General features: G+C 41.4%; 6 protein-coding genes and 1 long non-coding RNA gene across 19 annotated transcripts; 1 reads left to right on the forward strand and 6 right to left on the reverse strand.

Annotated features, from left to right (window-relative positions):
• Positions 1-9: 9 nt before the first annotated feature.
• Positions 10-5,912, reverse strand: LOC108822649 (ABC transporter G family member 35). Its single transcript, XM_018595783.2, has 9 exons — positions 5,033-5,912; positions 4,810-4,940; positions 4,002-4,394; positions 2,630-3,499; positions 2,403-2,556; positions 2,265-2,321; positions 2,072-2,178; positions 1,151-1,992; positions 10-1,069 (listed from the first exon to the last, which is right to left on the reverse strand). The coding sequence occupies exons 1-9, from the start codon at positions 5,862-5,864 to the stop codon at positions 142-144; spliced, it is 4,314 nt and encodes a 1,437-aa protein (XP_018451285.1). The 5' UTR covers positions 5,865-5,912; the 3' UTR covers positions 10-141.
• A 1,291-nt stretch (positions 5,913-7,203) lies between these two features.
• On the reverse strand, positions 7,204-8,480 carry LOC108820672 (cytochrome c-type biogenesis CcmH-like mitochondrial protein). Of its 2 annotated transcripts, XM_018593672.2 has the most exons (4): positions 8,314-8,480; positions 8,030-8,177; positions 7,811-7,942; positions 7,204-7,727 (listed from the first exon to the last, which is right to left on the reverse strand). In XM_018593672.2, exons 2-4 carry the CDS (start codon positions 8,171-8,173, stop codon positions 7,524-7,526), a joined length of 480 nt encoding a protein of 159 aa, XP_018449174.1. In that variant the 5' UTR covers positions 8,174-8,177; positions 8,314-8,480; the 3' UTR covers positions 7,204-7,523. The 2 variants fall into 2 exon arrangements, with proteins under 2 accessions (XP_018449174.1, XP_056847976.1); XM_056991996.1 differs by lacking the exon at positions 8,314-8,480 and having other exon boundaries at positions 8,030-8,191.
• A 717-nt stretch (positions 8,481-9,197) lies between these two features.
• LOC108820721 (uncharacterized) lies at positions 9,198-10,562 on the reverse strand. The gene is made up of 4 exons (XR_001944343.2): positions 10,420-10,562; positions 10,250-10,305; positions 9,915-9,956; positions 9,198-9,411 (listed from the first exon to the last, which is right to left on the reverse strand). It is a non-coding gene; the product is annotated as an uncharacterized LOC108820721 (long non-coding RNA).
• Positions 10,563-10,684: 122 nt separating this feature from the next.
• Positions 10,685-14,937, forward strand: LOC108822807 (protein MLN51 homolog). 9 transcript variants are annotated; one of them, XM_056992521.1, is made up of 12 exons: positions 10,701-11,353; positions 11,644-11,743; positions 11,864-12,066; positions 12,147-12,829; positions 13,029-13,131; positions 13,423-13,524; positions 13,716-13,771; positions 14,068-14,128; positions 14,338-14,483; positions 14,573-14,644; positions 14,746-14,804; positions 14,883-14,937. In XM_056992521.1, exons 1-9 carry the CDS (start codon positions 10,923-10,925, stop codon positions 14,363-14,365), a joined length of 1,767 nt encoding a protein of 588 aa, XP_056848501.1. In that variant the 5' UTR covers positions 10,701-10,922; the 3' UTR covers positions 14,366-14,483; positions 14,573-14,644; positions 14,746-14,804; positions 14,883-14,937. The 9 variants fall into 9 exon arrangements, with proteins under 9 accessions (XP_018451476.1, XP_018451480.1, XP_056848501.1 ...); XM_018595974.2 differs by lacking the exon at positions 14,573-14,644 and having other exon boundaries at positions 10,685-10,805; positions 10,903-11,353; positions 14,746-14,937; XM_018595978.2 differs by having other exon boundaries at positions 10,700-11,353; positions 13,719-13,771; positions 14,746-14,937.
• Positions 14,938-15,333: 396 nt separating this feature from the next.
• Positions 15,334-17,433, reverse strand: LOC108819684 (zinc finger BED domain-containing protein DAYSLEEPER-like). The gene has a single exon (XM_056992357.1). It carries the CDS (start codon positions 17,431-17,433, stop codon positions 15,334-15,336), a length of 2,100 nt encoding a protein of 699 aa, XP_056848337.1.
• A 1,078-nt stretch (positions 17,434-18,511) lies between these two features.
• Positions 18,512-20,515, reverse strand: LOC108818798 (methyl-CpG-binding domain-containing protein 10). Its single transcript, XM_018591733.2, has 2 exons — positions 20,289-20,515; positions 18,512-19,743 (listed from the first exon to the last, which is right to left on the reverse strand). Exons 1-2 carry the CDS (start codon positions 20,349-20,351, stop codon positions 18,742-18,744), a joined length of 1,065 nt encoding a protein of 354 aa, XP_018447235.1. The 5' UTR covers positions 20,352-20,515; the 3' UTR covers positions 18,512-18,741.
• A 583-nt stretch (positions 20,516-21,098) lies between these two features.
• On the reverse strand, positions 21,099-22,579 carry LOC108820896 (uncharacterized). 4 transcript variants are annotated; one of them, XM_018593922.2, is made up of 6 exons: positions 22,371-22,579; positions 22,230-22,264; positions 21,765-22,018; positions 21,584-21,680; positions 21,423-21,492; positions 21,099-21,337 (listed from the first exon to the last, which is right to left on the reverse strand). In XM_018593922.2, the coding sequence occupies exons 2-6, from the start codon at positions 22,232-22,234 to the stop codon at positions 21,284-21,286; spliced, it is 480 nt and encodes a 159-aa protein (XP_018449424.1). In that variant the 5' UTR covers positions 22,235-22,264; positions 22,371-22,579; the 3' UTR covers positions 21,099-21,283. The 4 variants fall into 4 exon arrangements, with proteins under 4 accessions (XP_018449424.1, XP_018449423.1, XP_018449427.1 ...); XM_018593921.2 differs by having other exon boundaries at positions 22,230-22,299; positions 22,371-22,577; XM_018593925.2 differs by having other exon boundaries at positions 21,765-22,023; positions 22,371-22,574.
• Between the last annotated feature and the right edge of the window lie 4,595 nt (positions 22,580-27,174).

The raw sequence follows: 27,174 nt of genomic DNA on the forward strand, positions 1-27,174 counted from the left end.
AACCTAATCTTTTCTAATGGTTCATGAACATTTACTTTATATAATTGCAAATTTCATTTATAAGAAAATGCAATAATAAGGAAGAAAGAGTTATACTAGTTATGTTTCTCAATAAGAAAAATATACAAAGAGGATGATTTTTTATCTAGTCTGGAAGTTGAGAGTCTTGATGCAAAAGGCGAAGACAAAGGCAAAGAAGATAGGGAAAGCAACTAGAACGGCTGCAACAGGTCCCATGAAGCTTGACTCAAAACCATATTGGTCTTTAAGATACTGTTTCACAGTTAGCCCAGGAGGACCACCAGGGAGAGCGATGGGAGAGTCAACATCACCGTACTGAGAGGTGATCAAACCGTATACGGTCCAAGCGACAGGGCAGATCCAGTAGTACCATATCCACCACTTGGGAATCTTGGGTCTTGGGATGAAGAAGCCAGAGAATAGGTTAAAAATACCATAAAAGGCTGATGCAAAGATAGAAGCAACTTGCTGGTTAGGTGTGAGGGAGACGGTCATCATGCCATAGTAAGTCCAGTATAGGAATGAGAAGTAGTTAATGAAGAGGAACCATAAGAACTTTGAAGCTTTCCACTCGAATCCAACCATCGCGTAGACGATAAGGGAATAGTATGTGGTCTGAATCAAGACATAGGGTATCTCGCAAGTCACTTGAGAGATGGCGTAAGGTATAGCTGAGTACATCCCTGCTGCTTTTTCTCTGTAAAAGACTGTACGTTCCACTGCCACCATTGGTTGCACCGTTGAGCAGTTGTTTACTCCAACGAATATAACTGCTGCGTAGATTGCTCCCAACACCATAGTCAGGTCTTGCACGTTTGATCTCTTACCTCCTATTTGCCAAAAGATGGAACCGATCAAAAGAGATGTTGCTAAGGTGAATATGAACCGGACAACGTTGTAGTCTGGAGATCTCCAGTATGTCCACCATTGCTTCCAGAGACATGATTTGTATTGTCCCCATGTGTTCTGTGAAAACTGCGTGGGAAAGTATAGATCAGATGCTCCTTGTGGAGGCACACTAAGTTCTTGTACCAGCTGCTTGTTTCGCCTGTGACAATAGTTTGCATATGTTAGTTAGATTGCATGTATCACATAGAGAATATTGTTGTTGTGTTATGTTTTTACTCACTGGCATAAAGAAGAAGAGTTGTATAGCTCAGCAAAGTCAACTCCAAGCTTCAACTCGGCGGCAAGGGAGCTAGCTTCAAGCATCCAAGTGGCAGGATTGTACTTTTCAGGAATCTTTGGAACTCCTGGAATGGCTTCAAAGTACTCAACAATCTTGTGAGAGTTTCTACCCAAGGGACCTGAGTATATCACTTGTCCTCCTCTCTTCATCAGTAGTAACTCATCAAAGGCCTCGAAAATATCGATGCTCGGTTGGTGGATGGTGCACACCACAGTTCTCCCTGTGTCCACTGTGTTTCTCACAGCTCTCATCACGATGGCAGCTGCTCTAGCATCCAACCCTGAAGTAGGTTCGTCCATAAAAATGATTGAAGGGTTGGCCACAAGCTCAACAGCGATGGTTAGTCTCTTTCTCTGTTCAGTGGATAGTCCTGTGACTCCAGGTAAACCCACAATGGCATCTCTCAAGTCCACCAACTCTACCAACTCCATGACTTGATCCACAAACATCATTTTCTCGTCCTTGCTTACTTCCTTAGCAAGGCGAAGGAAAGCAGAGAAAATAAGTGATTCTCTTACGGTGACTTGTGGAGAATGAATGTCTGTTTGTTCACAGTAACCAGAGATTCTAGCGAATGTCTCTTGTTTCTTTGGGAATCCAGACACTCTTATGTCTCCTTCTATGTATCCTCCTGTTTTTCTCCCTGCCAAAACGTCCATCAAGGTCGTCTTGCCCGCACCGCTCACCCCCATCAACGCCGTCAACACTCCTGGCCTAAACGTGCTTGTGACACCTTTTAGTAGTTGCAGCCTTGTTTCTTGAACTCCTTGGTCCCTCATCTCCTGCATCATCAAAGTCTCATATGAGATTTTTTTCACTTGTTACAAAATAATAATATCAACTAGTGTTTCAAAAGATTACCGCAGGCATGTCAACAAAGTATTTAACATCGTCAAAGGACAAAGCTAGTGGTGTGAAAGGAAGAACCATTCCTTTCTTGGTGTTCATATTCTCCATTTGAATCTCCTCTGTTTTGCAATATAAAAACATTATACATTAGTATCAACTTTCTTTTTGTTTTTTTTTTCATATAAGTTCTTGTATAAATACTTACTCTTGGATCCATCTTGGTCTTCTTCTTTTGGGAGTATAGCTTGTGGCTTCCCAAGGGCTATTATTATGATGCATACATGTTAATATTTATCTGAGGTAGTGACAGTAAAAAGGGATTGTGTACAAGAAAAAAACTTACGGTCAAGATAAGTAAGTGCGAGTGTAAAAAGACAGTTGAAGAGGACAGCAAAACCAAGCAGGGCTGCAGCTCCTACCCAATACCAGTTCTTTTCATCGAACACATCCCATATGTTAAGCACTGTTGTCCCTAGCCTTGTAGTGTTGTCGGAAGACTGCAAAAAATGCAAAAAATTAGGGCTATGCTTTGTATGCAATTTTTACTTTGATACGATTAAGAAGACTTACCATTTTATTCATCCATCTCGGAGAAAGAAGTTCAGTGTTGCTGATGGCACTGAAAGCGTATGAAAGAGGGGAGACCCAAAAAGCCCACCTCCACCAAACCGGGATCTCACGTCTAGGAAGAAGGAAACCACCGGTTAAGAACACGACTAGTAGAACCAGCATACCACCGGTATTAGCTATGGTCATGGTTCTACAGATAGATGCAATGAGCCTGAATATCCCTGCAGCCATCTGTTGGATCAGAAACACGATCAAGAACTGTTTGAAGAACCTGTCTGCTTCAGGTGCAAAGCCTATGGAGTAATACGTCACACCCATCCATGCAATAGTCTCGAAGATGGAGATTGGTATCCCTAGCAAGAAAGTAGGAAGTGTGTACGTCCAAGGCGGATGAAACAAAAGATCTCTTTGCTTGTAGAACACGGGAAGTCTCTGTATCGTCATGGCCATCTCCGCAAGACCGTTGAACATGTTGACGATCATACCGAACAGGAGTGCGCTTATGTACATGTTGGCGTCGCTCTCGTTCCTAGTGTTCATTTCTGTTCTTAGGAAAACGGTTGACGTGATCGCTGCGATGATGATGATTTGGACGGTTTTGAAGACGTAGAAGAAGGAGTTTCGCTTCATGAGCATCCACTCTTTGTCCCAGCAGCTTTTGAGAAGCTCTGTTTTCTTCACTGAGTACTTGTCAAACACGAGAGCTGCTTTGTGGCCTTTAGATTTCTCGAAGGGTACTGATAACTCGTTGGAAAGCTTGGTTCCAACATGGAAGTTCTTAAATTTGGTGGCGAATTCATGCACTGGGATGTATCTGTAGGGTCTTCTTTGATCCACCCAGTACTGCTCTTGGTCCTTCTTAGAGGTAACCTGTTCCACACGTTAAGTGTCATTTTCCGGATCCAATACTAATATAGGTAATATAGGTAGAGAGATGTATATTTCAGGACAAATCTCCAAAAAAACATTTTCCAAAGTTTATCCCAAAATAGAAAAATATTTAACAAAAATACTAAATTACTCTAATTCTTAACTTTTAATTGCTTCACACTCCCAAATACAAACCATAAACTCTAATCACTACGTCTTAATCTAAATATGAAATATATATTTGATTTTTTTTTCTTTAAATTTCCATTTTATTAAAAAACCAAACCAAAATGGAAATTTAAAGAAAAAAAAAATCAAATATATATTTCATAAAAACATGATTTAGTAAGTTTTTTGATAAACATGATTGTGATTCTTTTATTTTTGATAAACATGATTTTTTTATTTTTGATAAACATTATATTGTGATTCTTTTAGTATGCGATTTTTTCATAAAAACATGATTTAGTAAGTTTTTTGAAGGTATTTCTCTATATTTTACCTCTTGCAAGAAATCAGCTGTTCCTTTTCTTTCAGGACACCTGAAGCCAAAGCTCTCAAAGAACTCAAGAATGTGGTCTCTAGGTCCCTGGTACACAATTTGTCCTTCCGACAATAGGATTATATCATCGAATAGATCAAACGTCTCAGGAGCAGGCTGAAGAAGAGAAATGACCACGGTGGCTTGAGTGAGATGAACGATCTGTTGCAGGCATTTGACTATTTGGAAAGTGGTGGAGCTGTCAAGCCCAGTGGATATCTCATCCATGAAGAGAGTCTTAGTTGGCCCAACGATCATCTCACCAGTTGTCACACGCTTCTTCTGACCTCCTGAGATACCTCTCATCATGTCATCTCCAACTATAGTGTCCTTGCAAATGTCAAGCCCTAAAATCTGTTTCATCAAACGTTGTCCACAAGAAAGCTATATAAAAATATTGTAACATAACGGGGTTACTAGAAGATTTATCTGATAAGTTGAATAAAACTTAAGGACTAGCCCTCCCGATTTGAACCGAACTAAACCAAAAAATCTCAGCTTCAGGTGTTCAGGTTTTCAGGTTCGGTTAAGAGTTAGGTTCAGTTCCACTAAAAAGAAGATAGATACAAATTTCAAACAGAACTAAACAAAATTTTGATCTAGAATAATTGAAATTATTCAATTATTTTAACCGAATACCAAACCAAACCAAACCAAAATTAGCTTCGACTCAAATTTCATAAACCATACTAACCAATTACCGAACTGCACCCACATGCCTAAAATAAGAAAGAATCATGACATCTTTAAGGTTTTGAGAGGGACTGACTTTGAGAGTGTAGTCAGTGATGATACTACTCTTGACACCTTGAGCAGCAGAGGCCTTCATGAACAAATCAACATCAGCTTCTGGAAAGATCCCTGCGTCCTTTTCTCTCCTAGCCAGCTCGTTTAGAAGATCTACAAGCAATTACAATTAAGCTTTACTCTATAAGCCAGAGAAGGAAAAAAAAAAAAGAAATTATTATTTTAGTTTGAATAAGACTACATACCATAACGAGTACCAACGCCTTGACACCGAGCAGAGAAATCAAGAGTCTCCTTAACCGTCATGATACCGACATGAAGATCGTTCTGACTAATGTAAGCAGAGGTTTTGATAGGAACGAACTCGTTGAGACGGTAACCATTATACGTTACATCTCCAGATACGTCAAGAGACTTGTCTAGTTTACCAGCAAGAGCCAACAAAAGTGTCGTCTTCCCCGAGGAAGGAGGACCCAACAGAAGCGTCATCCTCGAAGGTTTGATGATCCCCGAAACATCTTTGAGTATAGTGAGCTGCGCTTTTTTAGCAAACTGGATTCCGACCATGCCAAGAACAGACTCTCCCATGTTCCTCACCGAGTTTAAAAGCGAAGGAAGAGATCTATCACCGGTGTAACAGTCGGCTTTCACGGTCAGATGCTCGTACTTGACTTCCACCGTCGGAAGCTTGATCCCAACTCTGTTGATCCTGTTCCTCAGCTTTGTCAAGATCCGTTCGTTGTCCTGCTCCGCGACTTTGAAGACCATGTCGATGAACTTTTGCCGATCGTCGCCGTCGAGTTTTGTGACGTCAACTTCTTTGTTTAGGATTTGGTTACTGTAGATGTCGTCTTCTCCTAGCGCGGGCATGAGGCTGGTCCTGAGGCGGCTGTAGGTAGGAAGTTTCTCGATGGCTGCCCATTTGAGAGCTTCTTCGTCTTCGTTAACGGACTTGGTTCGTCTTGAGCTCGACGAGAATATGTCCTCGAAGTTTCTGCTCGCTCTGCTCACGCTGCGGCTTATGCTTCTCCGCATGCTTCCTCCTCTGCTCATAGCTTGAGCTGGATCGTAATCCATGTTTTGGATGCGATGGATGAATGTGTGTCGCTCTTGTCTTGATTTGAAGTTAATGTTTCGTTCTTTCTTTTTATAGTAGTATAGTCTGAGGACCTGGATGTGACACAACAGTGGATGATGTGTAGATTTTTTGGGTTGGTGAAACAGAGGAAAAATAAGAAAAAAAATTTAGTCAACGGGAAGAAGAAAATGATGTGTTTGTGTTGTGTCTCTGCGAGTGTGAACGGAAGATAGTTGGTGAAAAGAGGAGTCTACACTGGGAACAAGGACTTTTGCATGCTCCTCTCTGTTACATTTTCACCTTCTCTAACAAAAATGAAAGATATAAAGAAATGTGTGCAATTTGATTCAGCCATTAAAGTTTGTGATTATATTTAGTAAACTATGTTATAATGGAACCTCTTTTTAATAGAATAACACATGTTGGAGATAAAGGCTGCTTAATCAAATCATACGCTTCTTTTTCTTTTGCAAACAATCAATCATGCACTTTTCGTTTTGGCCCTATTTGCATGTCATCCCTCATCTTCTCTAATAAACAAAGAGTCATTGATGGATTATGACAGTGGTAATGGGCTAATGGCACGGATAAGAGACGTAACTAATTACAATGCAGAAACAATAAAGAGAAAGTGGACGTATGTACAAAATTAACCTTGCTACTACGCATAATTCTTTGGTTAATTTGCCCAAGTAAACTTTCAGCGTTAGGTGACCAAACCTTCCTTGTTTGGTGAGTCGGTGACAAAAAAAAGAAGCATTCTCTGTTGAGTTCAAACATGCTTGACCCCATTTTTTGACCTGCTAATTCGTGTTCATTGACTAAAGTTGCTTCTTATATCTAGTGCGTACGTACTTATACCGTCACCAATCTGTAATACGTAGAATGACAGCTATGTGCCTCGGTCAAATCGTTCAGTCTCTTTTTGGCGTTTTAAATATGTAAAAGCACGTGCACTATACCAACTTCTTTTGACAAACGTCTACTGTACTAATAACAAACTCACCAACGAATATGATTTCATTTTCTAATCACAATATTTAATATTTTGTTTTTGACAATATTACAATGATTATTAGTAGAAGTCTTGTATTGGAGAATTTAAGGGCCTCGCTTGTCGACAAAAAAATAGGATTAAATAAAGGAAGAGGCTCAAGTGAGGATTAGGTGTGACTAAACAGACAATGTTAGGTGGTGTGGGAAGAAGTATTGACTATATGAACACAATGCTTCCTGTATCGAAGATCTTTGTATAATTATCAGGTCAACACATTATCTGGGCTCGGATTATTAAGACAAAGATGTGCATAAAGCTCATCTAGCCGTTAGAACACACGATAACTTGGAAATAAAGCTGTCTATGTGCCGGAATGAATATAACAGCACAACCACACTCCGTTTTCAGTTCCATAGAAAATATCAAACAAATCACACGTTCAACTATGCTTCATATAATATACCAAGAAATTCCTATGAAAGAATCCATTTTCAACATTATAAGTAAGAAAACTGCTAGTAAAAGATGCAAACCATCAGTTTCTCATAGACAGTCAACGTCGTGGTACCCACTCCATGCTCCACATTGCTTTTTTTATTGCGAGTGGCTAAGACGATAATATCTGACTCAAAAACAGCAGAGAGCTAAGGAGACAGGGCAACTACCGGTTTAGCAATCTCCTCAACCGGGAAGCAACTCCCTGAGGAGGAGGGGGAGGTGGAATAAGAACATCGAGAATGGTAACTCTCTCTTTTGGAGTCAACGAAACACCTCTAATAAGGTCCAACGCCATGATGTGTACGTTTGTCCTTTGCCTGTGCTTACTATAAACCAACCCTGCTGCAGTACCTCCAGCAATCAGAACCTGTCACAACAAAGACACCAAAAGTCGATTAAACCAAACGTCTCGTTGGAGGGTTTCGTCTTTTATTAACCGCTTGAACTGACCGGAGTTAGCCACAACGCAGCGGTCTGCATATCAAATTTGGGGGCATAAAGCACCGTCTCCCCAAACTCATCCTCGAGCTTACTGTATATCTCTTTGTCGGTTTTTCCAGCTCCTATCTCATCACGGATCAGCTGCAAAACTCACGTGTATCAGAACAGTACACAACAAAACTCTATTTAAACTCATCAATTTGGAAACTTTGAGTAAAACACAATAACCTGTCTGAGGAGAATAGCGACATCTGCCTGTGAGTCTTCAATGGACTGACTCCCACACTCAGTGCAGCGAACATTGTGGCTGATGTTCCTGGCTCGAGCGTCCAGCATCTGAGCCTTCTTCAGATCCTCGTCTCTTTTCTCCATTGTGCTGAAAAATTTCATGATATCGAGCTTTGTGAGTTTTCACTCAGGCATTTCGTCGAACACTTTGTGAGCAACAGAGCAAAAAACAGCTTATAGACACAAGAACGAACGGAAACCGAGTTAATACACGAAGGGAGAACCTGATTGGAGAGGAAGCCAGAGAGATTCGAGAAACCGATTAGTCCACCCCTCTGACCAGAATATCAACCTGCAGCTGAAAAATGAATCTCGCCTGCGAAGGAGAAGACGAAGGTGGATCGAGAAGGTGCGTGTAGGAGCGTGCAACGTGTGTTGCATAGATGTGCTTCGCGCGTGTAAGGAATATAAAGATGGGCCTTTCAAATATACTAATTACATTGGGCCTTGCAATTGCATACCAAAACATACAACCGAGTCAAGAAGGAACATAAAATAGCAAACGCACATCTTTGCCTCTCAGCTGACAAGCAGCAAACTCAAAAACAGAGAGAAGGCAATTAATCTATTATTTTTTCTCCTCACCGGTGGCACTGACTATACACACAGAAGCTACCAACAACAAAGGTCTAATATGTGTCTAGATGCCTGTGACAGACCGATAGCTGATGTGACTCTTTCTTCCCTCCATAAAACATGTTGGAAACAGTCACCAACAACAAACTATATAGTTCATTTTGGGATTTGTTTCTGAAAGAACAAATAGAGAAGAGACATGCCTGCAATGCAAGGAGCAACGGCCAACCGCAGCTTCATCACCGATACCTCACTGCACTACTACTATAAGTCTATAACCATTATCTTGGAATTTAAAACAGAGTCAGCAACTCATGTATTAAATTGGGTATATATTTGTTTCATAAATTTGGTATATATATGTGTGTTGTATAGTAATGACCATTACTAGTGACTTGGCAGGATGTTGGAGAGACTTGGGGAACACAGTATACTGAACTGCATCTAAAAGAAAAATTGTATACAAATCCTAAGTTGAAGAAAAATTGGGTACGGATGGCGTTTGGTCGATGAAGGCGGACGCTACCAGCGGTAAGGAAACCATTTATCTTTTATCATGAAAAAGTGGCGGAAGCGAACATGATACAAGTTTACACAACACACAATTATCTGTTATCATTTATTAAGTTGATAAATTTGCACTCAGGCTACATGGATAAAACGGATCATTTCTTGCCGCTCTTCTTAAGGCCAGAGCCTCCAAAGGATCCCTTCTGTGACGCCTTAGCTCTTAGTTCCTTAAGTGCCTGTTTTACCATTCCCGGTCAGAAATAAAATGGGGTTAGCCTTTCAATAACAAACGATTCCCGTGTGTAAAGTAGGCATATATTTCTTTTGGCATCATTGGGTCTACACAAAGTTAAGCAAGCATTTTATTGTTATAGATCAGCGTTCACATTTTCATCAAACTATAGTTAGAGTAAACGTTCTAGCCAATATCACCTGCATAATTTTATTAAAAAGGAATCCATAATGGACATATCTAAACCAACACGGCAACAACCAAGTAACAAACTAAACCCATCTTGTTAAAGTCACCAGGTGTATTGTCATTGCTAGTGCTCAAATTTGCAAGGTGACAAAAATGACAAAGTGGCACCTTATACTCTTTTAGAAAACCCATCTCCCTAGATTAGTGGCTCTCTAGCCAAAACAAAGAAGTCTAAATAGATGCCTTTCGAGAGAAACACAAAACATAATGCGAATAAGAAGAGAGTAAGCAAGACAGAGTATCAAAAAGGGAACTAACCTTTTCCTCGTCTTTCTTCTTCTGCAGGTTGGCCATGTCATGCTGCAGTAACACCGAATAATCAACATTCCATAAATTAGAGTGTGTAAAAAGAACGACTAAGATCATTGAAATACGAATTAGTAGGGGCGAAAACAGTCAAGCGATGGAGCTAAAGAGCGTATATATCATTAGACCGGAGCAAGATATGTGCTTTCAGGTTCGAGAATTCAAGTGAAGTTTCAGAACCAAACTATAGAGATCCAGAAAGCAATACCATCATTTCATTCAAGTTCTAAAGCTACCAATAAAAACATGATTCACAGAAAAATATAGCGTTAAGTAGAGGTCGTCACCTCATCGTATTCCTTCTTATCAGCCTTTGGCTGCTTCAAAGGTTTCGCCTTTCCTCCTATTTCATTTAAAAAAAAAAACGATTAGCAGATCGTAAAAGATGTTTTTTTTTTAACAAATCACCGACAGCATCATACAAGAAGCGAAATCGCAAACACTGAGATTGATGTACCTTGCTTGGACGACATGACTGGTTTGTAGAGCTAGCTAGGGTTTGACGCGAAATGGGGAAAAAAAAGGAGCTGAGAGTTGGTGGAGACGACGGACTAGCAGCATTTCATCTGATAGAATCTCTTGTATTATATATAGCGTTCGTAGTAACGAAGCAACCCTTAAAACGGGCTTGGAGAGTTTACGGCCCAATAAAGCCCAATTAATATTTGGGACCACTAAACCGGTTTACAGCATTATTGTATTGGGTTTACGATTAAAAAGGAGTTTGATGTTTGGATAAGACTTTTAATATGCATTTATGAAAGTCAAAGAGACCCTTACGCTCCTCAACTCGAAGAAGAAGGAACGAACGATCTGCCTCTGGAGAGGTTAAATAGGGTTTAGGTCAAGGATACTCTCTTTCTCTTCATTCTTCGATTACTCTTTATCAAATTTCTTCATCTATAGTTTCGATTTACGATTCCGCCGCTCACCTTTTCAGCTTTCTAGAGAGAGAGAGTTATGGCGCAGGCTGACGCAGGAGAACAGGAGTACGAGAGTGATCCCGAAGAGCTGAAACGCTCATTGGCGACTAGGCGGAGAGAAGCTAGTGATGACGAGGACGAGGACGATGAAGTGGTTAAGAACCAGAGGGCTGAGATTGATTCCGATTCCGACCAATCTAATGAACAGGTTGATAATGACGATAACAAGAGTGAGGATGGAGAGGATAGTTATGACGAAGAAGAAGAAGGTGATGATGAAGATAGGGAACTCGGAGAAGTCGATGATGACAGGACAGTTAATTTGATGAAGTCAGGTGAAGATGATGGTGCGGGGGGTCATGTAGATGGAGAGGAAGATAAGGAGAAGCAATCGTCTGCAGTTCCCACAGGTGGAGCTTTTTATATGCACGATGACAGGTTTCAGGAGTTGTCTACTGGCCGAAGCAGGTACAGTTCTTTTTTTTTCACTATCTTCCCGATCGCAATCGCTTTTATTGGAGAGATAAGTAGACTGATAGGTAGAGTTTTTTTTTTTTTTTTTTTTGCTTACTATCATGTATGAGTATTGAAGGGATTGAACAGCTGCATTCGAGTTTGCTATGATAGATTTGGTCAAGTTCATGCTATTTGGAACATTAAAAAAAAAGTTCTGAATACTAATTAGCTCTTCCTGCTAACTTTTTTCTGTCGATTCATGGTAATGTCGATTGATATACTCCTTATTTTGGCTTTCATAGGCGAGGGCGGGGTGGAAGGAGATCGTGGGGATCTGGAGATGAAAGAAAATGGGGACACGACAAATACGAAGAGATGAATACTCAGGAGAAACCTCATGATGTACAGCTTCCCTCTATGCTTTTTTTTAAGATCGTTTTAGATCCCTCTATCTCTTTCTTTATGTATATGTGAATATTTTTGCTTTTTCTTGGTATTTATGGTTGCATTATTTAAATTCAGCAGAAGACTTCTAGAGGTGGATTCAGAGGTCGCGGTCGTCGAGGTAGGGGACAAGGGCGTGGATACAGTAGAGGGAGAAGCTCTAACGCATCCTCCAGCAGTGGACATCAAATTTTTGTTCCTAAAGATACCACACGAGGGGGAGAGCCCAGAGAAGATGAGATTCCTCTTAGCAAAGGCAGTCAAGCACATTCCAGTAAACCGTGAGTTCTTACATTTTGTTTTGTGTAGTTGAGTGAAGGTTTTATCTCTAATATAATGTACTTGTGTGCTGAATTTTTAGGCTACGAAATTCTCGGGGGCGTGGGTCACAACATTGGCATGAGAAAATATCGCACCACGATCCACGGCGTTCTCCATCTGCCCCTGCTAAAACTGGGAATGAGGATGTCCATACCAAAAAAAACGTAGTTGTTTCAAGTCTAAGTTCTGCTTCTCCTCCGTTTTATCCTTCAGTGTCCTCGACTAACTTGGTACATGGAATTCAAGTTGGCATGGAAAGACTCCAGACGAATGATAGTCCCACTTCTTCTGGCAAGAAGCTTAGGAATACAAAATCCGTTCATACTGCCCAGAATTTTCAGCCCACGAGTCAAGTTAGAGGAGCACCTGCTGCTGGGAACGTCTTTTACCCCCAATCGCATAGTCAAGGTGGCAGATTTTCATCCCCAATGCAACTCAATGGAGATTCGAAAGGCACTAGACCTTCCGGGCAAGATTTTGAGCAGCACTCTGCTGTCATTAGACCATTGTCTTCCTCTAGCCAGAGAACTATCTCATCAGGAAATCAATACGCACCTGGTGAAATAGAATCTGGGTCGGATACAGGTGCATCGTTTGCTAAGGGTAAAGGGACTCTCCAGGCTAGTGGAAACGGCTCTTTGATGTATAGTGGATCTCAAGTGATTGGGCATGCTGAAAGTCTGGCATCTGGTGACAATTCTAATTTCCCAGCTTTTCTGCCTGGTAAGCTTTTTTCGATGACACTTTTCTCTATGCAATGGGCGAGTTGAAATATTTTTTTTTCAAAATCAAACCATGAATGCTGTTGATGATGCTGGCCACTTGGCTTTGCTGTCCATGAATATTAATGTATCTGGTTACTATTATTTTTTCCGTATCTGACTAGTTCTATTATTATTTCCATGATTAAATTCAAATGCAGTTATGCAATTCGGTGGTCAGCATGGTGGGGTTCCAACTTTTGGAATGGCTTTTCCCGGATATGTCCAGCCTGAAAATGGGATCGGAAACCCGGAAATGACATGGTATGCTTTCTCCTTACCTTCTCAATGAACTTTTTGGATCCTAGTTTTCAGAAGTTCTCGGTTGGAAGAATTTCAAAGATCTAGATATTGTGTACGTTGTAAGCTGAATTGCCCTGTTTTCGAGATTGTATATGCTGGAAAGCTGAACGTACGAAGACGTAATTTCATTAGAATGGTTACTTTCATTTTGAATAGTATTCTGTTCTTATACTCTAGGCTCTCCATCGATATCTAGTTCCTGATTTGTTCGTTCTTCTGCTTGTCGTTGAGGTTTTTGTCTATGATTGGCAGGATGCCAGTTTTGACTGGACCTGGAGCTCTAGGTGCTTCGTACAGTACACCATATGCTGCTGTTGATGGTTCCTACCAAGCACATAAGCCAGGATCCTCCAGGTTTAGAAAATAATTTGCCACTGTTATCTTGTAGAGCTTTTTTACCGCAAAACCATGTGATAATTGTACATTTTCATTGTATTTCTCTCTTATTTAAAACCTATTGCATATGCTTGGCCCATATTATACATACATTTTTTTTTGCAAAGCATGCATATGACTCTGGCTTAATCAAATTACCATTTTTGAAGCAGGGAGAATAGTACAAACAACCTTGATGACCTGGAGAAACCCTTGGAGAGGCCTGGTTAGTCATTTTTCAGTACTAGCCTATTAGGGGATAAAATTCCATTTGTTGGCTTTTTTGGAAGTGGCAAAGAGATTGTGCCTTTTTCTTTTATTAAAAGAGAAACCATTAAAAGATTTTCATGGATAACTAGTACATAAAAAAATTATGACGGATATGGTTTTGACAGGCACTTTTTCAAAAAAAAATTAGAATCACAAATTGGCCAATTGAGGAGAGATTGAGTTGAGATGCTTATATGAAGATTTATTGTTGGGATCGTTCTATTTAAGTTAAGCTAATTTTCTTCTTTGCAGATTTTACAGAGAGTGGGGTTTCAAAACGTCAGAACGGCAACTCAAGCAAGCAGCCTCGGAGGTAAATTTTTGAAGTTAACTCGGACCCAAAAATTTGGACTAGGGACCATGATCCATTATTACGTTTGTGGATCTGAGTTGAAGGAACTGTATTCATATACCTTTTGTAGTTGAATATCTCTGTAGGATTCATGTAGCGTAAGTTTTGTGGAACTTGATCCGGTCATGAGAAAAGAATAGTTGCTTAAGTTTTTATTGGTGTATATGCAGGTACTCGGAGATGAGCTTTAGCAAGTGATCACAGTTGTTAGAAACTAAGAAGAAGGGATTAAAGACTCCTTGGCTCAGGGCCCTGGTGCATCTCCAAACTTCGTAAACAGCACACTTTAGACTGCAATTGTTCCTGAATTTCTTAGGTAAGTGGTTCAGAACTATATTCTAATCACGGGGTAATAGTAGTAGAGTAGTTGGAATGGGTGTTTGAGTGTGGCTGTTATTGTTGTAGTTTTGTACGATGGGAGGGAAAGAATGAAAGACGATACTAGGACGATACTACTAGCTAGCAAATATAAATGAAGTGCGTGGTTCATTATAAATCTATGAATATGTATGCATGTTTTGTTTCGTAATATTCAAGTCATCAGCTTGTTTGGTGATTACTATCTGACGCTTTTTCAGGAAAGTCGTTGTCTCAAGCCTTGGTCAGCCTGTTTTGTGTGATCGTCTTCTCATTTCTCGTATGTAATTCATTTCTGTTTCTTGTATAAGTTTGATAACTTACTTATGGTTTTGGTAATGTGTTTTATTCGTTGTAGAACGCTGTTTCTAAACAGGCTTTGATATAATGAGAAATGGTTAATGGTTGTGACATGCGAGTAGATGCCAGTTACATTTAACAAGGTTTACAAGTAGACAGCTATTTGCTGGACTGGTCCGTCTGAATATAAGCCAGAAAAAAAAACTCAAATGCGGATGCATCCTATTCTACTTATTTATTACAGACCTTCTGTTTCATAAAAATAGATTTCATGGAAAGTGTAAGAGGTCATGGGGTTTGTGGTGGCTGATAAGTAGAGGAAAGCTGGAGCAGAGACAGGGAAGTATATAGTAATTCATGAGACTGTAACACTAAAATTCATCTATGCAATCAAAAGACAAATAGTAATAATAGTTTGTTTTCAGTAGATATGAATAACTTAGTTTCAAAACTAAAAAAAGCGAATCTAAAAAAAAAAAACAAGAGTTGGAAAAAATCTCAAAGATTTTTCATAATGTTTGGTTTTTGAGCCAGTCCTTGGTGCACAAGAGAGCTTCCAAGGTTCCACGAGGAAGAGAGGTCCTATAACTGTCCATCTGCTTCACTTCTGTGTCGAATACAGACTCAGCCGAGACTGTGCTGAAGGGAACGGAGAGAAGATCAGCAGCCATCTTAGAGAGGGTTGGGTAGTTGGTGCTGTTGACTCTCCACCACCCCAACACATCAAAGTCTTCTTCCGACTTCGAAACCAAACCGTCATCTAGGTACTGATCCAGCTCCGGTTTCATCTCTGGTATGTCAGTAATCTCAAAGTCTGAAAACGAGTCTCCAACTGTGACGAGAGTAGACCCTTCCTCGAGGAGCACGTCATCCATAAACGACGTGTGGTCTTGATACTCTTCACTCACATTCTGCTTCTCTACCTTAGGTTGTGTCTCATGTTGACAACATGACTCTGTGGTTTGCTCTGATTGTGGACTTGTCTCACCTCCTAATTGCTCTTTCCCATTGTCTTGATGGAAGTGAGGTTCTTGAGCCACCACCACCACCTCTGTTTCCGTAAAGCCATCATCCACGTAAGAATCAATCAGGTTGTGGTCACTATAGCTGTGGTACAGGTCATGAACGGCATCACCGACAGTCTTGATCCACTCTTCTGCATCTTCTTCACCATACGACTCAGTGAAGGTCTCCTTCACGTGTTGCATCTTGTACCGTGGATCCATGACCGCAGCAACCGCCGCAACCAGGTAACATCCTCTCCAGTACAAGTCGAATTTCTCCCTCAACGAGTTCACAAGGTTCCCAAGGCCTTCTTCACCAACGGCAGTGTGGTGGCTAAGCTCTAGCTGAAGCTTGGTCATCTCTTTGTAAAAACAGTTTGCTGTTTTCAAGTGGTTCGGCCTAGTCAAGACCTCACCCGCTTCGTAAAGAACCTTCAAGCACAAGCAGAGACTCTCAATCTTCCTCCACTCTTCAGGAGATATCGATATTTTGTAACCAGGACAACACGTTTCCAAACAAGAAAACAGCTGTCTGTGTTCGTAGCCAGCCAACAGCATCTCGTAACTCGTGTCCCATCTCCCTTGGCTGTCGATGAGAAGATCTCTGTACGGAGCAGAAGAAGAAGGTTGAAACAGTCTCTTCACTTCCTCGAATTTGTCTCCGCAAGCTTCGTTCGTCGTAACACACTTAACACTGTCTCTGACTTTCTTCACCGCTTCTCGAATCTCCTCATCAGCGTTAAGTGCTTCTTGCGCCATACTGCTTAACACGCGAGCGTAGCACTCCCCCATCAGTAACTGACCGTTCAACACGTGCTGGTTCCTAAAAGACAAGAAACCTCTTAGATTATCAACGCAAGCTTTGCTCACTGATGATTGGCTGACGGTGAGACTCGAAACTTTCCCCTCTAGCTTCCATTCAGATAAACAACCAGCAACAGGCTGGTTCAACGCGGAATCCGAATCAGGACAAGCCACGACAGAAACATTCAGGAGACGGCGTGTCAGCTTCCAGTCTCTATCAACAAAGTGTCCTGTCACAAAGGCGTATCCCACTGATCGCGTTGATAACCACAAGTCTACCGTAAGGTTAACTCCACCGGGTATCTCCCCGATGAACTCCGAAAGTTTCTGCTTTTCGGACAAGAACATCTCGACGCAGTCCCCGCGAACGGCGTCGAAACTCGATATACTGTACTGAGGACGGAGAGCCTTGACGAAAGAAGCGAAACCAGGGTGCTCGACCATGTGGAGAGGGTAATCATGCATGATGATCATCTTAGCCATCTCACGGCTGCATCCATCTTGATCTCTCCGCTGTTTCTTGTTGTTAGGGACGAGGAGGTTTGTCTTGGGACACTTATCGCAGATACCTAGCTCGATGTGACGCTTGAGGTGGCTTGTTCCCGAAGCTTTGCCGCCGGACATGTAGGCGTATGACTTGTTGCAGTGGTTGCAAAAGGCTTTGGTGGTTCCGGAGGTGGTTGTCTCGGTGGTGAAGTGATCCCACACCATGGACTTCTTCTTCCTCCTGCGCTTGATCGGTTGTGTATCAATCTCGACGATTACTTTGTTCTCAACGAGCTCGGGAGGGTTGAGATCCATATAGTCCTGAAACAGAGAAGAGAACATCAAATCAGTTTTTTTTGTAACAGAACATCAAATCAGTATAATTCAAGTAACAGAGCAACGAAGAAGACGATCCATTAGATAGAACAGAAACATCTCCGACAAAAACTATAGATATATGTGTGGAAGAAGAAACACGAGATTGCGTTAAAGAGGAGAGAAACTGATTGAATAACTTACAGGCGGAGAGAGAGAAGGCAAACGGCGGGAAGAATCAAACGCGTTGTAATGGGCTTTTGGAGGAGCTTCGGCTCGGATTTAGGGTTTTGAGCTTTTTTCAATGTCGGCCTGTTTTGTTTCAGTTATATAATGTTCAGGAAGTGTTCTTTCTTTTTCTTAATTCCTTGAATTATTTCAGCCGTAGATTTAAAGATCTTAATTTAATCTGGACCCTCTATTTCTTTACTTTTTTTCTTTTTTTTTTGTCATTGCCTTAAATAATCACAAACAGAAAAGGAAATTATATTTTTTTAGTAACAATATCACCCAATTACCTTTTATTTTTATTGAAAAACTGGATAAAAGCAAAAACTAAAAAGGATGATGAAGAATCCACAAAAATTAAGGTTTATACACAAAAATATTTGATGTATATTTGATGTTTTAAAATCCCAAGTATTTCCTATGTTTCAGAATATTTGATGTTTTAAGTGTATACACAAAATTAAGGTATATACTTTTTCATAAAAAGATAAAACTAAAAATATAAATTAATATTAATTCAGTCAATTCTTAACAATAAGTATAAAACATTACTGGTCACACAATTTTAATAAACTAAAATTACAATAAAAATTAATATAAATATATCAAACAAGCATATATTATTGATGATGGGGTTATATGGATCTTAATCAAGAAAATATGTATATAGGTAGTGATTCTTCAGGGAAAGGGAGGGAGACGGTGAGTTTCACTGCGGAGGCAACTGCAGGTAGTAGCAGTTGGGAAAGTGAGTAGAGGTCTTCTTACTATGTAGTTTGTGTTGCTTTTACTTGCCTACTTGCCTTCACTTTTTCATGCATCTATCTAAGCTTGGATGAGAAAAAAAAAATAGAAACAAACTAAAATGCCAAACATTAACAACACACCAAAAGTACACAAGTACACGAGTCTAATGATGATAATTATGAACTGAACTACAGAGAGATGAGACACACTAGTTCTTCTACAAGCACATACAACAACCAACCACTCATAATGTCAATGGCTACTACACCTGAAATCATACAAACAACAAACTCTTCTTGCACGTTCTGTAACGTGCTCTATAGGTGGTCTTTTTTAACAGCTCACTGACGCCGCAGCCCCCTGTTGCTGTTGAACTTGATTCACCTCTCTGTCTTCCCCCTTCACGTCGTTACTTTTCTCCTCGGCTACAGCTTCTTCTGCCTTCTTCTCATCAGCTTCTTGCGTTCCATTCCCCTTGTTAACCTCTGCTTCAAGGTTAGGCTCATCATCTCTCTTCTTCTCGTCAGCTTCTTTGGTTTCATCTCCCTTAGTAGCTTCAGCATCAAGGCTGGACTCATTCTTTTCTCCGTTTGCTTCTGCTGCTGCCACGCTTCCCTTGTTCTCAGTCTCTTTCTCTGCAGGCTTATTCTCCCCATCAGCAACAACTTCCTGTGGTTCTTCAACCTTGGGAGGCTCTTCAGCTATTCCTCCACTCTCAGTCTTCTTCTCAACCTCAGAGGTATCCTCTTCCACTGGCTCTTTCTTCTCCGTCACAGCTTCCCCCTCCTTGTTATCAGCCTCAGTCTTCTTCTCAGCCTCAGAGGTATCAACTTCCATGGGCTCTTTCTTGTCCATCACACCCTCTCCCTCCTTGTTCCCCGCCTCAGTCTTCTTCTCCCCCTCAGAGGTATCAACTTCCATGGGCTCTTTCTTGTCCATCACAACTTCTCCCTCTTTCTTTCCACCCTCACTCTTTTCACCCTCCTTGTTCTCTTTATCAGCCTCTGCCACTTCTGCTCCACCCTCAGTCTTTTCACCCTCCTTGTTCTCCTTCTCAGCAGCCTCTTTCATGTCCTTCTTAGTGAGAGAAGATCTTCTCTTCTTCATGTGAGGTTCTCTGTCAGGAGTGGGCGTTGTAGCCTTCACCTTCTGGCTGATCCTAGACGACCGCCTTGGACTCTCCCCAGTTGTCCAGTCAAACTCGGAGATGACAGGATTCCCAGGATGAGCCTTGAGGTACTGCTCAAGCTGCTTGCGTGAGCTAATCTCCTCACCTGTTGGAGCCATGAACACAATCTCTGTCTTCCTCGGTGTACCTGCTCTTTTTGGATAAAACTGGGAACAAACAAAGCTTTCCATTACTCACATAGTACTCAACCAGCAACGCCAGACACATTCTATAGAAAAGCCCCAATTTTTTACCAACCAATCTAGGGTTTCTGTAGCATTTTCATCAAAAGCCTTAATTTGATTCCCCAAGAAACTCCCTAAGCGTTTAATTATCATCTTCTCACATGGAATTTAACATAAAGATCCAAAACACAGAGTCTATGGAAAAAGCCCCAATTTTTATCAACCATTTCTAGGGTTTCAATAGCATTTTCATTAAAAACCCTAATTTGATCCTCAAGAAACTCCATAAGCATTAAATTATCAAATTCCCACATAAAAATTATCATAGAGATCCAAAACCCACCTCAAAGCTTGTTATTTCATTAAATTTCCCTAAATCAAACATAAACCCTAGACCATAAGAAAACCAACTCGAAATAGAAAGAAGTAACAGACAAAACAACACTCTTACAGAAACATCAATCTTCTAAAGTAATTATGGCAGAAATTTCAAGGAAAAAGAAAAAAAAAAGAGGGGAAGAAGATACCAGTTTCTTCCATGAAGCAGGAGCTGGTAGCTCAATGGACACGAGTTCGTCTGTGTTCTCCATCTTCTCGTCTCTCTCTTCACCTGACACACAAACTGACTCTGTCTCCCTCACTATAACCACCTTCTTATCTTTTTTAAGACAAAGGTTACGACTTTATTTCCTTTCTGGTAATAAGAACTGCCGCAAGAACAAACCCTGTGACTAATGGAAATGTTTGCGTGTCTCTTCTGTTTCGGTCTTTTTTTTTTAATATTCTTTTTTTTTTTAAATTGATTTTTCCTTTCTCCACGTAATACACGAGAGTGTGGATCTGATAGGGCTACGTGATAGTTCAGTGACAGACCTGTTTGAGATAGCCAAGTGTCCTATTTAACCGGTGGATAAGGTGTGCGCATCTGTTTTCCCGCTTTCTTCTGATACAAATAATAAAGTATAATGGAGTGTGTGGTTGAGTTCCGCTACGTGACTGGCGAATATGCTTTTCTTCTGTTTATTCCCTCCCGACACAAAATAAGCCCAGGCAAATGGGCCTAAATATTAACCGGCCCATAACTATTTTATAATTTCTTGTGAAAGTGATTTAGGTTCAGATTCTTTCTTTTGTAGTTATCCACACAAAAAAAAAGGAAGGGGACAGATTCTTTTGTAAGCAATATCTAATCTTAACCCTACCATATAATTAGAAAAGTTTAGGTAATGTCATCTAGAGGAATCACCTGGAGGGGGAAGGATCATCGTGTAGGTCGGACAGGAGACACAAGACATGTCTTAATGTCTTCGATTTGAGATGCTAATTGGTCAAACCGGGACATAAATCTTAAAGCCTTTATAGACTGAGAGATGGTACAACAAAGGGATTTTTCTCATTGAGATAGTACAACAAGGGGTTTCAGAAATCAAACCGAAACCGAAACAGAAAAAAAAAAATCTGAAATGACTCGAACCATTGTGTATGTGTGTATACGAGAGTGCTGTCTCCCAGTCTTGTTTCATCAGTCATATAGACCTTCTTGTTCCCAAACCTCCACCAGAAAATCCACCATTTCCTGTTTTTATCAATAGCAATAGAATTAACGCTAGAAGGATATTGTCTGTACTCTAGAAAGAGAGTGTGATTAAGTACACACTTACATTGAGAGGAATGGGTTGGGGAAATAACTTGTTGCTCCCCAGCAAGCTATCATACGATGCTGCGTTCCAACTGCAGCATATAATAATGGACATTATACAAATATGGTTAAAACAAACTTAGAAAAGAGACAAATAATAGTTGTGTAATGAAAGCCACTCACTTAATCTTAGCTCCTTGACTGTGATCCGGTGGGTTATGATGATTACGTCTTTCCTTGCCCACCCAACGCTCCCGGGTCTGATTCCAAAGAAGAAGACCTAGCAAACACACACACACACTTACTTTCACAATATAACCATTTCAAAAATCCCCTCAATGTTGGCAACAAAAAAAGAAGGTACCTTGGTTTACAAATTCAGGAGGAGGAGGAGGAGGGGGATTAGAGTTCCTAGCACCAGACTGAGACTCAAAAGTCTGGTTAGACGACGAGATGCTCCCCTGAGAAGGGAAGGTGGTGTTGTCCATATCGACTGTGCTGGTTGACCAAAAATCTTCAGAGGCGTTTGGTTTCTTAAACGTTTTAGATGTGGGGTTTAAAGGTGGATCCTTTAGAGTTTCAGTTGTTCTAGGTTCTCTGTAGCAAGCCAGGCAACCACTGCACTGTTACAAAACACAATAGCTTCTGATCATCGCCCCAAACAAACACATCCTCACTAGCTTTTTTTTTTTTCAATTCAAAATCTTTTCTATCTATAAACAATCTTAATTAGGGTTTATCTATAACAGAATCTCAAATCCGAATCAATCCAAACACTAATAGATTCTGCATAGCCAAAAAAAACAGAGATTTGGAAGGAGAATCGCACCCCATCGATTTGAAGTAAACAGAGCTCCGAAAGATCTGGAAAGGTCGAGAGGGCGGGAGAATCAATGATCCTTTTCAAATAACACCAAATCAAACATGAGGCAATGATTTACAAAAGTTCAGAATCGATGAAATAACTTACCTGATGAATGATGTCAAAGTTGATTCCTTTTTTATCGACTAGGCGACGATAGAGTCCTGAGCAGCAGCAGCTTCTTGACGAAGAAGAAGAAGGAAGGCTCTGCACTTTACGTTTTGTCCCCTTTTGCTTTCGCTTTGCCTTGACCAGAGAGAAGGTTATCGTTCATTCCCTTCAGCCGTTATACGGATACCCTCTCAATAAGGTTATTTTTGTCATTTGCTGTATCAACTAAACCATATTGCTCGCAATTATGTCTTCTGTTTTTTTTTTTTTTCCATCAATTATGTCTGGTGGTTATATACTATCAATAGTGTGTTTGGTGTGAACTGATTATTGAAAAGTCAAAATAATTGTGTCCCCACTGACTTCTTTGGATTTTTTTCTCTCTCTTTTGGGGTGATTTCCGGTGAGATTTTGTGTGGTGGCGTCTTGCCTTTTTTGAAAACTTTTATTTCCCTCGCGGTGAGGTATCTTTATTATTCGTCTATCGACGATCTGTGTTATTTTGGAAAGTCTTCTCTTCCAAAATTCCTCTTTCTTTTACTTTCCTTTTCCACCTTTTGTGATTTCCGGTCATACTCTGTTCTTTCCTTTTTCTTCCCCTTCGAATCAAGAACTTCCCTTTTGTAATGATTTCTCAAAAGATAATAGTGGAATTTTGTGTTACTACGGGAAACTTCACATCATTCACGCTTGACCTTCTACCGCTAATCGTGCGTAACAACTCTCTCTCCGTCGTCGGAAGTTTCATCTGTCGTGATAACATGGCTGACCTGTTGCAAAAAGCCATCCAAGCTATGTCACTTGAAGAAGAGGAGCCGTTAACTCTGCCTGACAGTCCAAGATTCAGGGTGATCGAGGAAAACCAGTTGTGTCTGATGGGCCGATTGCTGAACCCGGACTGTCAAGTGATGGCAAAGATGATAGATTTCATGCCAACTGCTTGGAGGATGATAGGCAGAGTGCGGGGTATTGCTTTGTCTCGTGACCGGTTTCAGTTTGTATTTCAACGTGAGGAGGATCTTCTGACTGTGATCAAAGATGGCCCATGGTCCTACAACTATTGGGCGATGGTGCTTGAGCGCTGGTCCCCGAACCCTCCTAAGGACTCTCTTCGAATGCTGGACGTATGGATACGAATCCGTAACATCCCGGCGATTTTCTTTAAAATAGAGACGATGTACAAACTGGCTGCGGAGGTTGGTAAGGTTGAAGTGGTGGAATATGACCCCAAGGCATCTCATACAAAGGAGTATATTCGAGCTTTAGTGCACTTTGATACTGACAAGCCTGCGAAAGCAGCTAGGAAACTCAATGTGCCAGAAGGTGGAACTGTTACTATTAAATTTGAGTACGAGAAGATACACAGGCGTTGCTTCCACTGTCTGAGGCTTACTCATGAAAGGACTAAATGCCCTGTCTTGAGAAAAGACAGTATCATGGAGAAAGAGGCCACTGCTGTTCCATCTAGACAAACGGGTGGTCAGATCATTACTGAACCTGCTGATGGCCCCCCTGGGTTTCCGGTCCTGTTTCCTGAACTATCAAAAGAGGAGCGTAGAAGAGCGACGCTGTATGTGTCTCATCCTGATGAAACCGAACGAAGGGCTCGAATTGAGCGAGTCAATCAGAGTATTGATGATTGTAGAATGGCTACATCTGCTGAGATTCCCACCAGATTCCCGGACCTCTTCCCTGAGCTTCCAAGGGAAGAACGTAATCAGGCGTTGCTTTACATTTCTCATGCGGACGAGAAGGAACGGAGAGCTCGCATTGAGCGTGTTAACAAAGGCATCATTGAAAGCAGAGAAGCTGCTTCTTTGCACTTAACTCGCATTACTAAGGAGCTTGACAAAGGAAAAGGACATGTTTCTTACACAGCACTCCTCGAAGCTCAACATTTTGATACGAGTGATCATCTAAAGGATCAAGTCTTGACCCGAAACGAGAAGAGTGATGATGATACAGAGTCTTCTGCTGCACAGTCTGTTGCTCACTCTATTCCTTTGTTTACGGCGGGTTCGGGTTTTCAGCTTGGCCCTTCTTCGGAAGGGCGAGTCCTTGGGAATGTTGGAGCGAGCAAATCGCAGAGAAGATACTCGTCGTCCTGGAAAAGAAGGAATACTGGGAACAAGGAGAGTGGTGGAGTACCTCAGCTGCCCTTACAGATAACAGATCAACCCCCGAGCTCAAAGAGGAAGGCTGTTGCTCCTATCAATGTCTCGGAGTCCAAAAACAAGAAACTTTCAGACCAATCGGTGGCTTCCGTATTGAAGCCGCTGCTTCCCCAATGAGCGTACTATCTTGGAACTGTCAAGGCGCAGGAAGTGCTGAGACAGTTCGCTTTCTCCGAGCCCTTCGTAGAAAGCACTATCCTGATTTTATTTTTCTAATGGAGACAAAGCAAAAGTCAGAGTATATAGTTGGGTTACAAAAGCAGTTGGGTTATGATCACGTTCTTACAGTGGAGCCAGAAGGTTTAAGTGGTGGTTTGGCTTTATTGTGGAAGGATTCGTATCAAGTTACAGTTCTGTCGAGTGACAAGAGAATTATTGACCTCAAGGTTTCTTATGGGTCAGTGTCTTTCTTCATGTCGTGTGTGTATGGAGATCCGGTTACGGCAAGACGTCAAGGCGTTTGGGATCGTTTAATCAGCATGGGTCTCTCTAGAGATGAAGCATGGGTTTTAGTTGGAGACTTCAATGAGCTCCTCTCAAACGATGATAAGAGTGGGGGTTCGGTTAGAGAGGAATCTTCTTTCTGGAACTTCAGAAGTATGGTGCAAAATTGCAAACTTCGTGAGCTACGGCACACGGGTGATTGCCTTTCATGGGCAGGGAAGCGTGAAAATGGATGGGTCAAATGCCGCCTTGATCGAGCGTTTGGGAACAGTGAGTGGCTATCTCTTTTTCCTCGTGCCAATTTGGAGTATCTTGACCTATGGGCTTCGGATCATCGTCCCATTAGGCTATGTTTCTCTTTGGAAAGAGATAATCCTACGAAGGGGAGGTTCGTTTTTGACAAACGAATGCTGTCTAGAGAAGGGTTTGAGGACATGGTTCGCTTGAGTTGGGAAGGTGGTGGAAGTAATCGGAGCAGTACGATGGATCGTATACGCAGATGTCGAGGTGCGATCATGAACTGGAAAAGAAAGTCAGACTTGAACTCTAGGAACCGCATTACTAGACTACGTGCAGCTCTTGAGGCAGAGATAGCAAAGGTGGCGCCATCTTATGATATCATGGACCGTCTGAAACGAGAGTTATCAGAAGCACTGCGCGAAGAAGAATTGTTCTGGCGACAGAAGTGTCGAGAAGAGTGGCTTAGAGCAGGGGATCGTAACACAAAATATTTTCATAATTGCGTTAAAGGGCGAAGGATACAGAATCGCATACTAATGCTTCTTGATGAGCTCGGCCAGGAACAATTCTCAGAAGGGGCTAAAGGGAATATAGCAGTGGATTTCTTTAGAGACTTGTTTACTAGTTCCAACCCTTTCGACTTGGAGTCTCTGTTTGTCGGCTTCCAGAACAGAGTAACACATGATATGAATCAACGCCTGACTCGTCCAGTGTCCAGTGAAGAGATCAGGAAGGCAGCTTTCGATGTCAAGGGTAGTAGTGCCCCGGGTGAAGATGGTCTGACTGGAGTGTTTTATCAGAGGTTCTGGCACATTGTTGGTCCTGGTCTCATCTCGGAAATTCAGGATTTCTTTCGATCATCTATTATGCCTGAAGGTTGGAACCACACGCAAATTAGCTTGTTGCCAAAAATCGCAAATCCTTCAAGGATGCAAGACATGAGGCCAATAAGCTTGTGCTCGGTTCAGTATAAAATCATATCTAAAATTCTCTGCAACCGTTTGAAGACTATTTTGCCAGAGATAGTATCAGAAACTCAAGGTGCCTTCGTTTCTGGCCGTATTATATCTGATAATATTCTCATTGCGCATGAGATGATTCACGGCTTACGCACGAACACGAAAGTGGCAGAGGGATGGATGGCGATCAAAACGGACATGTCAAAAGCATATGATCGTGTTGAATGGAACTTCTTAGAAGTTTTACTAGAACGCATGGGGTTTGATAGAGTATGGGTCAGGTGGATCATGGCTTGTGTGACTTCTGTCTCTTTCTCGGTTCTCCTTAATGGCAATTCTCATGGGCACTTTAAACCGGAGCGTGGAATAAGGCAGGGAGATCCCCTCTCTCCCTTCCTCTTCATTCTTTGTGCTGAGGCGCTGGTCAGTTGTCTTAACTCGGCTGAAGCTGCTGGCCGTTTGCATGGTATTAAGCTCACGGAACACTGCCCTTCTATCCACCATTTGTTATTTGCGGATGATAGCTTACTCTTATGTAAAGCTAATGTGGATGAGGCGCAGGAAATACTAGAGTGTATCAAACTTTATGGGGACGCTTCCGGTCAACGAGTTAACCAATTGAAGTCATCTGTAATATTTGGCTCGCGTGTACCAGAAGCAACTAAGATTGAGATCAAGGAGGTGTTGGGTATTGAGGCTGAAGGAGGTGAAGGATCTTATCTGGGTCTACCAGAGTGTTTCAGTGGCTCGAAAAGAAAACTTCTTAGTTTCATCCGTGAAAAGCTCCATGGCAGGCTACAAGGGTGGTTCTCGAAGTCACTGTCGCAAGGCGGTAAGGAGATTATGTTGAAATCAGTTGCAATGGCCCTCCCAGTCTTTGCTATGTCCTGTTTCAAACTCCCTAAGGATGTATGTGAAAAACTTACTAGTGCAATGATTGAATTCTGGTGGAGTAGTGGAAATAACAGGAAGAAGATCTCATGG

The sequence above is a fragment of the Raphanus sativus genome, chromosome 8 (genome assembly GCF_000801105.2).
Source record: "Raphanus sativus cultivar WK10039 chromosome 8, ASM80110v3, whole genome shotgun sequence".
Classification (NCBI taxonomy): domain Eukaryota; kingdom Viridiplantae; phylum Streptophyta; class Magnoliopsida; order Brassicales; family Brassicaceae; genus Raphanus; species Raphanus sativus.